General features: G+C 37.7%; 1 protein-coding gene across 1 annotated transcript; it reads right to left on the reverse strand.

Annotated features, from left to right (window-relative positions):
* LOC107640073 lies at positions 593 to 1204 on the reverse strand. Its single transcript, XM_016343629.1, has 2 exons — positions 1154 to 1204; positions 593 to 1015 (listed from the first exon to the last, which is right to left on the reverse strand). Exons 1-2 carry the CDS (start codon positions 1202 to 1204, stop codon positions 593 to 595), a joined length of 474 nt encoding a protein of 157 aa, XP_016199115.1.

Consider the following 17136-nt stretch of genomic DNA (forward strand, 5'->3'; position numbering starts at 1 on the left):
CATTATATAAACAAATAAAATAACATCCAATTTGTCTATATTTGATTTACACTATTCAAATTAATAGTTTATAGATGACGAAAATTAAAAAAAAATGAACTGTTATATATTTAACAAAATCCGAATGTTATAACTATGTGAAATTAGAGAGAAAGCATCCACACTCAATTCTGAAATAGAAGAATCTAATGTAGCTCTTCAACCAATGAAAGCCTCTTAAGGATCTCTCAGACTTTCACTGCTCGAGCTCATTATATCAAAGAGAAAGAAGAACTCGAAGCAGAATTAATTCGGATCAACCAGAGGCTTACTATGGTTCAAGAAATTATAGCTGCTCAAGATCTTCCTCTAACCACTGCTCAGTGTAAACAACAACAACTTTTCAAGGAGATACGTGCTATTGAAAACAAGAAGAGAAGCGTGTGAAACACTTTGAAAAAATTCAACATGAAAAATATGAGCAGACAGAAATACTCTCGGTCTAGGACAGTGAAAGGATTCAACTGTATTCTGACTTAGGAAAGCTCCTAGCATCCTTCTTAGAATATCAATTATCTGTAATGTCATCCTTTTATTTCAAGACTTATGCATTTTAACTTTGGTTTGACGAGCAATAGTAGTACTTCAAATACTTTCCATTTACCGAATTAACTATATTTCCAGACTTGATATCTTTGATTCGATACACATTTTCAGAATATAATTCAATAATTTGAAAAGGTCCTTCCCAAGTATGGGACCATTTGCTAAGAAATCTCGACTTCTTTTCCATTGGCAAAATGACCTTTAAAACCAAATCCCCAATACTAAAACATTTCTCCCTTACTCGACGATTATAACTTCGAGCAATCTGTCGGATCATATTTTCAAGCGCCAATATACGCTCTGAGTCTAAATCATTTAACTCATCAAACATTGCGTTCCAATAATTGTTCACTGGCAAATCATCTTGCTTCAATACTCTCAAAGTATTAAGATTAATTTCTAATGGTAAAACGGCATCATGCCCATACACCTGTTTATAAGGAGAAGTACCTCTTGATCCTCTTGGAGAGTTTCGATAGGCCCAAAGCACTTGGCTCAAAGTCTCATGCCAAGTTCGAGGTCTGCTCCCAATTTACTTTTTAATCAAATTGATCAAAATTTTATTTACTGTCTCAATCTGTCCATTGGCCTGTGCATAATAAGGGGTTGAAGTAACCATATTAATGTTTCTTGAAATTGCAAAATTCTTTATTCGCTGACCAGTAAATATAGTTCCTTGGTCAGTACCGATGAATTATATGTTCCTCAGTAAAATCTATTATTTCCTTTTGTCCAACCTCTATCAAAGGAACCGCTTCAAGAAACTTCATGAAATAATCTATTGCCACCAAAATAAATTTGTGGTTTTTCGACAAGGGAGAATGTATCAATCCTATTAGGTCCAAAGCCCAACCTCAAAATGACCAAGGCTTGATAATCGAATGCAACTCCAATGCTAGAATCTGTTGCACCACTCCATGGCGTTGATACTCTTGACAGGCCTTCGCATAGTCAATACAGTCTTTAATCATAGAGGGCCAATAAACATGATTTCGATACAAAACCCATTTTATTTTTATCCCAGCCTGATGAGCACCACATATATCTTTATGGACTTCTTGTAAGGCGAGATCTTTGTCATCTTGACTTAGATATCTCGAAAGGCTTCCATCGATTTCTTTCTGATACAACTCATCAACCATTAAAACAAAATTCATTACTTTTAATTTTATCCTTCTATCAACTCTAATACTGGGATTCCTTAAATACTCAGCAATAGATTTTCTCCAATCATTATCTGCCCATTCATCCAAGCATAAAGCTTCTCTTTCATGAATAGGCACTAAAATTTGGTCAATAATAATAGGACTGGTCAATGGCCTCCGAGAAGGCCCTTTTTTTCAGTCTATCTCAAAAAGACACCCGACTTCTTTGAACGATGTATAAGAGCGGGTTGAAAAGTACATCAATATGGAAGAAAATGCTAGGCTGCGGGAACCAAATTGGTGATTAGGGTATCCTCATTAGGCACGAAAAAAGGAAAAGAACCCCAAGAAGAAAGAAGAATTTGGCTCGAAGAAACCTAGGAGGTATCGCAACTACACCCCGCTACGAGTTTCTCTCGTGGATATCTAAAGGGAAATTTGTCATAAAAGGGTGGGAGCTGTAATGAGTATTGGGAGTACCAAAAACTGTATGGGAACTCTACAAATAACTGTTACGACTTAAAAAATATGATAGAAAAACTGGCCAGGGAAGGTCGGTTAGATAGATATCTCATAGAAAGGTCGGACGGTCATGGAAAGAGGAAGAGAGATGATGAAAAAGTCGATCGAAGAGATCAGCCCCCACAAACTCCAGAGCAACATGTCCATATGATAGCAGGAGGCTTCGCCGACAGAGGGATGACCAAGTCGTCTCGAAAGAGATACTTGAAAGAAGTCTATTATGTCGGAGAGGAGACCCCCAATCTCCCAACCATCTCTTTCACAAAGGAGGATGCACAAGGAATTGTATTTGGGCATGATGACCTCGTAGTAATTACTATGATACTTGCCAACACAAATTTACATAGGACCTTGGTGGACCAAGGAATCTCAACCGACATACTATTTAAGCATGCATTCAACAAGTTAGGGTTGAAAGAAAATGAATTGAAATCCTATCCGAATACTCTTTTCGGGCAGGGGGATACCCTGATCAGGCCATTAGGGTTCATTTCCTTATATACTACTTTTGGAAAGGGATTGAGATCCAAAACCCTAAACATTGACTACATTGTTGTGGATATAGCTTCAGCCTACAGTGCCCTAATTGGCAGGACAACTCTAAATTGACTAGGAGCTGTTGTTTTTGCTCCTCACCTCTATATAAAATTTCCAACACAAGATGGAATCGCTACCATTATGGGGGATCAAAAGTTGGCAAGAGAATGTTACAATGAAAGTCTGAATCTACGAGGTAAAGGTAAAGAAGTCAATTCAATTGATCTCGGAGGAGTCTGAGGAAGAGACGAGCTACGACCACAGCCTGAAGGAAATACGGAAGAAGTCCAAATCGGAGAGGAAGTTGAAAAAAATGCCAACATAGGAGTAAATATAAGGATAGATTTGAAGAAAGAACTCATAAAACTCCTATAGGAGAACTCCAATATCTTCGTTTGGAAGGCCGCCGACATGCCTGCAATAGACCCCGGACTCATGACGCACAAACTGGCAATGTATCCCAGTTCCCACCCTATTCAACAAAGAAGGTGCAAGCTAAGACTAGAACGAGTTCAAGTGGTCGAAGAGCAAGTTCAAGCACTACTAGAAGCTGAATTCATCAGGGAAGTCAAGTATCCAACATGGTTAGCAAATGTGGTGTTGGTAAAAAAGCAAAATAGGAAATGGAGGATGTGTGTCGATTATACCGACCTCAACAAAGCCTGCCCAAATGATCTATATCTCCTCCCTAAGATCGATGCTTTGGTGTGGATTCCTCTTTAGGATACTAATACTTATCCTTCATGGATGCATACTTGGGATACAATAAAAAAATTACTATTACGTAGTCATGCCATTTAGATTAAAAAATGCAGAAGCCACATATCAAAGGTTGATGAACAAGATATTCGCACCCCATCTTGGAAACTTAATAGAGGTATATGTAGACGACATGTTGGTAAAAACCAAGGATGAGGCAAATCTCCTGTCCGATCTATCATAAGTCTTCAGCACCATAAGAAATCATGGGATGGGGTTGAATCCCACAAAGTGCACCTTCACGGTAGAAGCAGAAAAATTCTTGGGATTCATGCTCACACAGAGGAGAATTGAGGCCAACCCTGACAAGTGCAGAGCAATTTTGGATATGAGAAGTTTGACTTGTTTAAAAGAAGTTCAACAACTGAAAGGCCGACTTGCAGCCCTATCCAGATTTTTGGCAAGATCAGCCTTGAGATCCTTGCCACTTTTCTCATTACTTAAAAAAGAATGCCAATTTGAATAGACTTTTGAATGTGAAGAAGCCTTTCAAGAATTCAAGAAATTTTTAAATCAACTACCCATCCTTACCCGCCAGAAGCACGAGAAGAGCTCGTATTGTACCTAGCTATCACCGATAAGGCAGTAGCCTCAGCACTAGTACGAGAAGAGGAATTCGGTCAGCATCCTATTAATTTCACTAGTAAAGTCTTACAAGGGCTAGAGTTAAGGTATCAAAAAATAGAAAAATTTGCATACGCTTTAATCCTGGCATCTAGGAGGCTCTGACCTTACTTTCAGGCGCACACCATAAGAGTCCGGAAAAACCAACATATGAAGCATATTCTCTAGAAAACGAATATAGCAGTTCGGATGGTAGAATGGGCCATAGAACTATCCGAGTTCGACTTAAGGTACGAAACTCGGACGACCATCAAGGCTCAATGCCTCACTGACTTGGTAGCAGAATACACAGGTGACAAGACTAAAACGTCTACGACTTGGAATCTCTATGTAGATGGATCTTCAAACAAAGTCGGAAGTGGTACGAGCATCATCCTGGTCAATGAAGAGGGGACTCAAATAGAGCTTTCCCTGAAGTTTGAATTTCCCGCTTTTAATAATCAAGCCGGGTATGAAGCCATGATTGCAGGCTTGAAACTCGCCAAAGAAGTCGGAGCCAACAAAGTGGTGGTCTTCAGTGATTCTCAAGTAGTGACTTCCCAGATCAATGGAGAATACCAAGCAAAAGACCCCAACATGAAGAGATACTTGGAGAAAACGCTTGAGTAACTTTAACAATTTCTCGAGACCGAGGTCCGACATATAACTCGGGAATGTAACAGTAGAGCAGGTACCCTTTCTAAATTAGCAAGTACCAAAACAAGAGGAAATAACATAAATCTGACATAAGAAACTCTCAAGGAGCGTTCAGTTATCAAGTCGGACAATGAGTTAAACGTTTTACCTGTCTTCGGCTTAAACCTTGGATGGATGACTCCCTTTATCGAATATCTAAAATTCAACATTCATCCCGAGGAACATAAGGAGGCCGAGAAAATTCAGAGGGACGCACAGAACTACACTTTAGTACAAAACATCCTCTACAGAAGCAGAGTGTCCACACCCTTGTTGAAGTGTGTTCCAACTTGACACACCGAAGAAGTCTCGGAAGCAGTGCATAACGGTATTTGTAGAAACAATCTCGGAGCCCGGTTCTTGGCTAGGAAAGTGGTCCGAGCTGGATTCTTCTGGCCGACCTTGCAAAGGGACGCGATCGACTTTGTCAAAAAATGTCCACCTTGCCAGATGCATGCCAATTTTCACATTGCTCCCCCCAAAGAGCTCATTAGCATGACATCCCCATGGCCTTTTGCGAAATGGGGGTTAGACCTACTCAGACCTTTTCCCAGGCCCCTGGACAGGTTAGGTACCACATTGTGGGAGTGAATTACTTTACCAAGTGGATAGAAGCAGAACCACTAGCTACTATCACAGCTCAAAAAAGCCGGAAGTTTCTGTATAAGAATAGCATTACTTGGTTCGGAGTTTCTCACTCCATTACCACAGACGATGGTACCCAGTTCACCGACCCTACGTTCAGGAATTTAGTAGCCAGTATGAAGATCAACTGATCAAGCATCAATTAACAACAGTGGAACATCCTCAAGCTAATGGACAAGCCAAAGTAGCTAATAAAGTTATATTAGTTGGACTAAAAAAAAAGTTGCAAGATGCAAAGAGAGCTTGGGTAGAAGAACTCCCACAAGTGTTGTGGGCTTACCGAACAACTCCTCATTCCACGACTGGAGAAACGCCCTTTCGACTTGCATATGGAGTAGAAGCCATGGTCTCTATTGAGGTCAATGAACAAAGTCCAAAAGTAAGATTTTATGATGAGGTCAAAAATGTTTGAGCCCAAAGAGAAGAACTTGAGCTCCTCACTGCAATCCGAAACCCATATAAGAGAAGCAGCGCTGAAGCAAAGGATTTTGGCCAGATATAATAAAAAGGTCATACGAAGAAACTTTGCTGCAAGTGACCTAGTCCTGATAAGAAATGACATCAGGGTGAACAAGTCAAGCGAGGGGAAGCTCGCTGCTAACTGGAAGGGACCTTTTAAGGTGACCGAAGTCTTGGAAAAAGGCTATTACAAAGTGTCCGACTTGAATGGAGCTGAGCTCCAAAGGTCGTGGCACACATACAACTTGAAGAGATATTATAGCTAGAAGCGCACCTCGCTCCCTGATGTACTCTTTTTCTCGAATTCATGCTTTTTTTCGAAAAGGGTTTTTCCTGAAAGGGGTTTTAACGAGGCATCAAAGCGGGGGCTAGAGGCAAGAAAATTATCACCCTTAGTAGCCAAGCATTGTTTACCTTACTCTTCATTAATAAAAATATTTTTTTAATTCCATTGTTGTTTCTACGATACATACCGACTTAAGCTCGAAAAAGCACGTAAATCGGTTGCCCGACCTATATGGTCGGCAAGATAAAGTGACGAGGTACAAGTCGGTGTAAAGAAATTGTAAATGCCGATCATATAAGCTATGTCAATACGACTAACGACTTACAAGTCGGAAAGCATTCGGGCAACATAAAATGAATCGCAAAAATAACCTAAGGTAGTTATAACACAAAAGGAAATTTAAAACAACCTTTTTTAAGGTAGTTATAACAAATCCACATCAAAAGAAAAAGTTGTTAAGTCCTATCAAAAGGACCAATATCATCGAATAATAGCAAAATGCAAAAACCAAAAGGTAGTTAAGATCCTTCAGAAGGACCAGAGTTAATAAAAGTACGCAAAGGTGTAAATAATAATATACAGAAATATTCATAAAAGGTCCCACAAGTCAAGCCTTGATAAAACATTAAACTAGACCGAAGGAAGAGTTCTGGTCATCAGCCGCAGAAAATTCGGGTTCAGTGGAAGAGGTCGGAAGAGTCTCCTCGGTTAGAACGGCTTCTGGCTTAAGAGAAGAACTCATCACTGCCTCCTCGGCAGAAACGACCTCTCGCGGAGGAGACTCCACCAAATGCTGTCCCGCAGTCTTCAGGTCGGATTTGCTAACATCACTTTATTAGGGAGGAGGAACAATCTTCCCATCGACCACGACCATGTCCGGGTTGAAAAGGGTTAAGTCCAAGTCGGGAGTAATAACCCGAACTTGATTCCTCAAATTCTCAAACACCTCCTCTGTACCCTCAGCGACCGACTCCTCTAAGTCAGCATACTCATCTTTTAGTCACTTTACCTCCTCCTTCAGATCCAAGTTCTCCCCGTAAACTCGGACATAGTTCTCTTTGGCCTTCTTCATTAACCCTTCAGCCATAGTATAAAAGGCCTTAGATTTTTTCTCTTTCTCCCGAGCTTTGAGGAGATCAATCTCCACCTTCAGTTTCTCCCCCTCCAATTCCTTCTTTGCCTTCTAAAGAGAAGCCACCTCAGCTTGAAGGGCCTCAAAAGAATGCTAAGTAGCATTCAAAGGAGTCCTCTCTAACTCTTTCAATAAGGTGGAGCACATCCCAGTTGTCCGAATCCCTTGTCGGATCAAGACTTGGAGGTGGTTTTTTATAGAAACATCATCCATAGCAATGAAGCTATGAGGAAGGATGTGCTTCTTACAAAACCTCATCCCATCAAATTCGGTGTCATAAATATTGGCACCACCAAATTTCGAAGTCTTTCTTTTCTTTGAACTCAGTTCTGAAAAAGGAGGAACAGGAGGGGTAGAAACAAAGAGAGGAAGAGGGGGAGAAGGATGAGGAAGAGGGTTCACCGGCTTAGTTTGAGAGGAAGTACCCGAGTCAGAATTTGTTGGGGAGGGAGTATCCGGCTTCCCAGATTCTTACAGTTGAGCAGTTCGAGCTCGGGCGTTCCTCTTGCCCTCCTGGACTTTCTGATAAGCCTTGGAACCACTTTACATTTTTTCTGCATAAGAGGAAGAAATATCAACAAACAAGTTAGGACAATGAGCAATTATTTATAAATGATAACTGGAGGAGTAAGGACTAGAGAAAGAGGAGGAGGAGGAAGAGGAAGAGGAAGAGGGTTTACCGGCCTGCTCTGAGAAGAAGTACCCGAATCAGACTTGGTCGGGGAAGGAGTATCCAACTTCGCACTCTCTTCCAACTGAGCAGCCCAAGCTCAGGCGTTCCTTTTGGCCTTTTAAACCTTATGGTAAGCCTTGGAAACACTTTTTATTTTTCTGCAAAAAAGAATAAGAGACATCAACAAACAAGTCGGGAAAATGAGCAGTTGTCTATAAAATAGTAGTAAAGACTACCTAACCTGGTACGGATATAACTTGGAGTTCTGAGAATGAACTTCTTAGTGTCAAGGTTTGGAGCCCGTCCCCAAGCCTCTCGAAAGAACTCGACTACAGCCTTCTCAACTTCATCCAAATCCATCAAATTATAGTTCTCAATAGGGCTGCATCTACTCAATATAATTGGAAGTGAGGTTCATCGTTCTCATTTAAAAAGAAGGGGCGGTGACCCTCAGCAACACGGACTTTAAAAAAGAAATTCTTAAAATCATGAAATGATTCATAAAAAATAGAGAATACCTTCCGACCTTGGATAGCTCGAAAGGAAACCCATTGTTGTTTATTCGAAGCGTTGAAGGGTTTGGTAAGGTGAAAAAATAAGAAAAAGGTCTTCAAAGAAATCGAGAAGTAAAGCTCACGACTAACGAGTTGATAGATTTTTAGGAACCCCCACGAGTTCGGATGAAGCTGGGAAGGAGCCACTTTGCAATGGGACAAGACTTCTATTTCAAAGTCAGAAAAAGGGAAAGTAACCCCAAGTCTAGTAAAAAAACAATCATACATGAAAAGAAAATGTGGTTCCGATTTAACAGCTCGCCTAAAACAAACTCGGTCTTAAGGATCAGTGGCTATTATTTCATAGTTTACTTCATCCTCTCTAGAACTACAAATCCTATGATGTTTACAAAGTTCCTCTACAAAGACGTTATCAACCACAAGAACTAACAAAGAACTGAAGAATCTATCCATTTCAAAAAATCCTCAAGAACCTTGGAAGACATTTTCGGGGGAGTTGAACAAGACATATAGAAGGAAATACCTACATTACATAAAATAAATTATTACTACAAGTCTGAATCAAAGGGAACTTTCTTTCACAAACAGAATAACCAACAACCACAAAGGAGCAATCTTTGAAAAGAAAAATAACCTTGTTTCTGAAAAACCACAACAGTTCCATTTTAGCACACACAGAGGACCACGACAACAACACAACAACAAGCATATAATGAATCTAACCTAACCTCCATGATGTTATCAACAAACACAAATTCACTAGCAATGATTCCTCATCCAAACAATAATTTCTAATGAAGCTAACCTAACCTCCATGATGTTATCAACAAACACAAATTCACTAGCAATGATTCCACATCCAAACAATAATTTCTAAACACTACACGATAGAAAAGTAAGACTAATCTATACTCCTTCGAAAAAGCCAAAGGAGGATGACAGCATGACAGGACCAGTGAACGATTTCCCTCAAAGAAAAGTCCCACGATTCTTTAAACTTCTTTAGAAAAAGAATGAGGAAAGAAGGTTGAAGAAAATGAAAGGGCTTGAAGAAGAGGAAAGAGCGCGAATTTGGCAAAGAAGGAAAAGAGAAAAAAAAGAAGAAAGAGAAAGAAGAAGAGGTATTTATAAGACCAAATGGGTAAAACTGTAAAAATCCTCCCTCATTTAAAGAGTGCACATTTACCAATGTAATTGCACCCCACGTGTCAAAGAGAAAAGCCAAAAGACGCAACGGTTGGCATTCTGAAATCACGTTGGATTTCTGACTTGTAAACATAAACCGACTTGAAAAACCCAGCGTGAGAGCTCTACCTCCTGACATCAGCCCGACTTCATTCATACTTGAATCCGACTTAAGCGAAAGATCAGACTCAAGTAGGGGCACTGTTCATACCTGGCCTAAAACATGAGCCAGGCCCAATAGAAAAAAGCCCAAAGGACGGTCACCAAACAACCGACCTCCTAAGAGGTCGGACAGGGCGCCATAAAGGAATAACTTTCCCCTGAGAGAGTTATAACTGATCCCTACTATCTCTCACCCATTTCTAGAAGGGAGATCCCAACAAACTCTACGTAAAGGGACGGTTATCCATCATTAGTGGATCCATTCTAACGGTGGTTATTTACCAAGGTTGCGAGAACCGAACCGGTCATTGAACCGGTCAAGTTACTGGTTTAATGGTTCAATGGTCCAACTGTGGTTGAACCGTAGTTGAACCGTGGTAGAACCGGTTTCATTATATATAAAATAAAATTATTAAAAGTATAATATAAATTTTTTAAAATTTAAATTCAATCATTCATATGATAATAAAATTTAAAATTTCATAACCTCCCCACTAACTAAACTATATCTCATATCATCATTAAAATTCTACCTTCAAAAATCATAATTTATAACTAAAAGAAATCATGGCATAAATACTATATCCATATTCAATCAACAATCACCAACAATCAATAATAATATCAATAATTACTTAATTAGACAAAACTCACTCAGTTAATGTCAAATTACTAATTAGAAATAGTTATGAACCAATCTCAACAGCAACATTTTTTCAAGATGTGCAAAACAAACTATCCCCTGCCCCCTTAAAACCAAACTTCATGTTTCAGCCATTACAGCAATCACAGTAAAATAAAACCTCAGTCATTACAGCAATTACAGCAAGCGTTATAAAATTATACCAAAATTTAATTCAACATTCAAAATCCAGGATCTGATATTATATCAAAATTAGGAGGATTATTAGAAGAATACATTACAGAATATAGAATTCCATAATGTGATCACTAGTTTTCAGCCATTAACAGAAAATAAATTCAAAAGAAAAATTCAAGTTCGTTCAAAAACCAAAGAACGAAACAGAAAATAATGTTAGAATTACTTTCAATAGAAGGGTATGTACCAAATATTCGGCACATCATGGAGCAGAAGTAATGTTCTGAAAAAACGGTTTTGAAATTCTATTCAGTATTCAGTATTACAGCAACTCTGTAGCAGAATTAACAGAATAAAAAAATTAATTGAAAAACTAAAGAACTCTGCAGCAACTCCAACAAGCCAGTGATTCATATAATTAATAGAATAAAAATATTAATTGAAAAACTGGCAACTCCAGCAAGCCAGCAATTCATATCATTATGAGTTTATCAAAAAAAATAATTAAAACACCAAGAAACTCACTGAGGCAGAGAAAGCAGACAGCCTAAAGTGGCATAGAGATGCTCGGCAGGATAGAGGCGGCTAACGACAGAAGCTCTATGCCCCGACCTTCCGACGACGAGGGCGACAGAAGCTTCAAATGGACCACCCGACGACGACGATGGCGACAGAAGCTTCGAGTGGTGATGGTGGCAACGACTGGTGGCCGCTGCCGGTGCCGATAGTGGTAAGGACGCTGGAGTGAAGGCGTTCCTGCTGGCTTCAACCTTCAGCTCATTGAGGAAATTAGGGTTGGAAGGGGAGAGAGAGGCGTTAGGCTCGAAGGATTGGGTGTGTGTGGGTTATTGAAAGTTCTTTTTTTTTTTAAGCGTCAAAAAACGACGCCGTTTTCTATAAGGGTGGCAAAACCGGACTTCTGAAAAACCCGTCCGGTTCGTTCGGTTCGTCCGGTTCTCCGGTTAACTACCGGTTTGACCGGTTTTTTACCGGTTTTTTGCATAACGATTTTAGGAGTCAACTGGACCGGCCAGATAACCGGTTCCCGGTTAATCCGATTGAACCAGCCGGTCCGGTCCGATTTTCAGAACATTGTTATTTACTCATCACCTATAAATACACTGACACTCTCAGGTATACATAAGTTTTAATACCCCTTAAACCTGCAAAGACCCTTGCTGATTTAAATATCAGAATATTTTGTAGGTATCACTCTCCATCTCCTTTCAACAACTCAGACGACGACCGTACCACCCAGGCTAAATCGAAAATCACCTATCCCAAAAATCTGGACCTCACGTTCAAACTCAAATTCGACCTAGTTTCAGGTAACTCTAAAAACAGTTAGTATGTTTCTTTATTTTTCTTTTCTTATTTTAACTATATATTGATCATAAAATCTTTTAAAATATTATATACACACAAAAAATAATCATTAAATCGTCCATCATGTGTTTAAAATGCATTAAAAATTAACCAAAACCGTATATTTTATACATGTAAAATAACTTAGAGTGATAATATCAAGACTCATGGTGGATGATGTTTTGACTTTGAGCAAATGTAGTATGGTTAAAAACTTTTAGTCATATAACATGACTTGAGTTAAACAATTTTTTGAGTTTAAATATTTTGAAAGAATACCAGTACCTAGTCATAGGATTTGCTAGTTAATATAGTATCTAATCAGTCTCACGTAAAATAATAATTATAAAATGTACTTCATCTAAATAACAAGAAAACCACACATTAAATTATGTTCATATGTATTAGGCGACCAATATCTTTTTATTGTATATGTATTTTTTTTTAGTTAACATTAGTCAACTCTCAACTTTTTTTTTTTTAACTTAAAAGTATTGACCGCTAGCGTTCTCTCGTTTAAATTCTTTTGATTTAATAATGAAATCTAAATATATAATTAAGTAAATCATATTCATGATTAACGAAAATGGTAAATAAATGATAGAGATTTTTAATATTCTTATTATTCATTCATAATATAAGTTAGGGTAGTTACTTCTGGTCAATCAGTCAGTGTTTTATTATTCAACTTACATATATCAATCTCGTATTTCTTTAAAGAAAATTAAAAGTCATTATAATGTTTATAAATATCGTACTATTCACACACATAGTATTTATGCATGTATTTAGATTATTTTTTAAATAATAAATTAAAAAATCAGTTTTTTTTTTTTTACTAATTTGACAATACACAATTGAATCCAATGGCAGAATTTAAGTGACACAGGCCCAAAATTTCTTATAAACAAATTAGTAATACTTTTTCAAAAAATAAAGAATAGTTCAGCTCAAATACTATACTATCACTACAACAAGTTCGGCAGATAGTGGCAGAAATTTTGCGACAGTTTTATAAAACCGCCGCGAAACGACAACCTGCGGCGCATATAGCGGCAGTTAGGGGTTGGGGCTGCAATCAGGACTACATTTAGCAGCGGTTTTTCTCGAACCGCCGCTATATGTATTGCCGCAAAATGCATATTACCACATATTGCAATGTTTTCTTTAGTAATAACCATCTGGATATAATCTAGTTAAGTAAAGACTACTATCTTAAGCTACATATGTTTAAATCATTGTTACTTAAACTCGTAACACTTTCTACATTCGTTTTACGTAAAAAAAATTCACAAGTTAAATAAGCTATATATGTTAACTCATGTGAACAAATTTACCAATAAGATTTTCTTGTTTACTTTATTGGAATTTAAATTTGCATTCAAACATGGATGTAAAAGAAAAAAAATAATATCATACTCTGAATTTATAAAGTTAAAATAAAGTTCTACAGAGCATAAATCAAAGTTACTCCTCTTTGAAGTTATGCTTTACTAAACCTAAATCAATAAACTATAAAAGTAGATAAACATGTACAACTGCGACCCATATTATTAAATTAAGGGAATCAACGTCACTCTTATAATAAAAGATCAAAATTTGTCTCCAACATCGTATTGATTTGGCAAAAAATACTCTGTCAACAATCTATGGGCTTCACGTTTTACAGGATCTGATATTTCATCTCCATACCATGGCATTTTGTTCATATCAAAGCACTTTTTCTTAACATGTATATCATATTGTCTTTGTTGGTCTTCTAAAGTTTCATTGTCTTCTTCCGGAACCTTATTGAGATCAAACTACATGGATTTGTCAACTGCAACAGAGGAGATATTATCTAAATTGTCTTCTGAATCAGACTCTTCTCCATCTAGACTGTCAGGAACTATTTCTCCGGAATACTCAGGTAAGACTGAAAATATCAACATGCACATAACAAAATGAGTATACATAGAAGAAACTGAGAACTCCAAAGTTATTAAATACTGACTTAGAAAAAAAACTAAACGACAATATGCTAAGATAATTTTAAAACTAAACGCAAATTTTCGACAATTACCATCTCCCTTGTTAGTAGTTTGGAAAAATTTCTTAAGCAGAAGCTCTGCAGCAATTGTTGTGCTTGCAGAGGATGACGAAAAGTTCTCAGTTTTCATTGGTCCTTTTCCACCGTCATGTTATGTTCACTAGTATTTTCAAAACGTAACACTAGTGAAATTATATTGAATAATAGCTAGCAAGTTTATCAAAAATGCAACCCTAAGAAAAACAACAACTGAAACAGCATTAAAGATTTAACGTAAACTAACTTTTTCGTATTAAAATCGTTGAAAGAAACGAAAAATCTACTTTTACTCATGAAAATTCATAATAACATAAATATTTAACTGCAAAAAAAAACTACACAAGTATAAAGTAACCAAAGAAAACAACGTACAACATTGAGTTTATTTAACTTAGTTTATGACACAAAGATCCTTTTTAAATTACATTAAAATACTTCATATAAGCATTACGCGACATCATCGAAATTCTCTGAAGCATTTTCTATGAGGTCTTCTATATCATCCTCCCTTGTCAACAGTAAATCTCCAATGTCACCTTCCGCTAACATGTTCAACCCTAGTTGTGGAGAAAAACCAACTTCAGCTTCTTCATTCTATTCTCCCATATCATACAAATCTCATGGTTTCACATGAACCACAAGACTCCATTTCTTAGCTACTTCATCATCCACATAGTATACAAGCTGAACTTCCGATACCAATATGTACGGTTCATCTTCTTTTCGATTACCAGTGTGTATCGAACGAGAGAAATTAATGCTGGTAAGCCTCAAATGGTCTTGTTTGATGTCTCTACTGGTAGTGGTATCAGCCCGAACACATTGGAACAATACCACTATGAAGGAACAGCTATAATTCAATTCAATTATGTCTACAATTTTTTCGTAATGCGGAACACCACCAACAGCCACTCTATTATCATGCATGCTTGCATAACTTCTTGTATTAGATGATACGTATACTCCACTATTTTGTGTTTTCAGCCCGTTTTCCTTTGTGATAGTTCTAACCTTGTACCCGTTAATATTGTACGCCTCAAAATGTCTTGCCTGAATCATGGGACCGCGCAAGCAACTTCAAGTCTTTCGAATGAAGCGTACTTTCCATAGGAACTTGGAACCACATAACATTCATGCTTTATATTAAGATCGGTTTTCACATATTACTAATTCCAGGCTAAAAACACATTGGTCAGGTTAGTATTCTGCCAACCTCATGCTTGAACCACCGAGAAAATTCTGCATCGACGACACTATCTCTCTTAGCTTGCGACCTTGTCTGATGATGCAAGCTTCGCTTTATCTTTTTCCTAAATGTACTTTATGGGAGAACAGAAAATTAGTCCAACTAGTCACTGGGAGAAAAGAGTTATATTGGTATTTTAGAAATACATGTGTATACTTACTCAACAAACAGAACTACGGCATCGCAGTTGACTAGCACATGACGATGAGCTTGATGTTTTTCCATTGGAGTGAGTTCGAAATGCGAAATAGCCCCTAATGCCTTTCCAATAGATGGGAACATACTTTCCCCTGAATTATGAAGAACATCAATAGGCTCATCATCATCTCGCCTAGTCAGTTGATTCTAGTCTCAATATTATCCAAATATCTAGAACAAAAAGTCAGGATTTTCTCAGAAATAGCCTTCTGCAATTAAGCCTTCTAGTTGTGCCCTATTACGAACATATTGCTTCAGACGTCCTAAATACCTTTTATATAAATACAATAAAACGCTCAGTATATACACAATTAATTCAATTGAGTGTACTAAAGGGGTCTATCATCAAGCTAACCTTTCTATTGGATACATCCACCAATAATGTACTGGTCCATCAAGAGTAACCTCATCAATGAGATGCACCGTGAGGTGAACCATGACGGTGAAGAAGGATGGAGGAAAAATCATTTTCATCTGACACAGGGTTTGTACAACATGATTCTGAAGCTCAGTAAGTTGCATAGGATTTACGGCTTTCCCACAAAGTTCTCAGAAAAATGATGACAAATTTGCAATCACATTGGACACCGGACTCGGAAGTGCATTCTTCACCAAAATTGGGAGTAATTGTTCCATCAAAATATGGAGTCATGACTTTTCAACCCAGATAACTTGCGCTGTCGCAAATCAATACAACGAGCAACATTGCTAGAGTAACCATCTGGAAAGACCACATTCTGCAAAGTCTTCAGGAAATACATCCTTCTGTGAATTCAACATCGTAAATATTACAGAAGGATATTTACCACCTTTCCCCGGCCATAATTTAGGCCTTATGCCCATACATTGTAAATCTCTGCGAGCTTTAAGATTGTCTTTTGATTTGTCGCTATCGTTTAAGATAGTGAAGACCACATTGTCACACACATTTTTTTCTATATGCATCACATCAAGGTTATGATACAACATCTGACTCTCCCAGTACGGGAGGTCAAAGAAAACACTCTTCTTTTTTCAATGCGAGTCATCTTCATCCACATCCTGACCATTGCGTCTTTTTTTGGATGTCACAATTGAACTCTTCCCAAATGAAACGTGCACATTAGACTATTGACTCAATACATCTGTTCCGGATAACTTCTTTGGTGGATCTCTACCTTCGACCTGCCCGTCAAATCTATTCCGGTCTAGTCTGTATTTGTGTCCCTGATTCAAAAAGCGTCGATGGCCCATGAAACACCATTTTTGACTGTCTTTCAGCCGATGTGGCTTAGCGTCCAAGTTACACGTAGGACAGGCTAACCCACTGTGCATATTCCAGCCATATAGGTTTTCAGATAAAAATCATTATTATAAAAACACGCTGCTTTGCTTCTCTATTCAACACACAAAGCTAATACAACTCTTTATTCAACAAGCAACACTTTGCCTTTAATTTCAAATATAAAAAATTAGGTATTTTTTATTTATTTAATTTAATTTTTTATATGATAAAAAATATTAGAATATTCAATAAGTATTGATATTATTGTATT

Source organism: Arachis ipaensis, chromosome B05 (genome assembly GCF_000816755.2).
Source record: "Arachis ipaensis cultivar K30076 chromosome B05, Araip1.1, whole genome shotgun sequence".
NCBI lineage: Eukaryota > Viridiplantae > Streptophyta > Magnoliopsida > Fabales > Fabaceae > Arachis > Arachis ipaensis.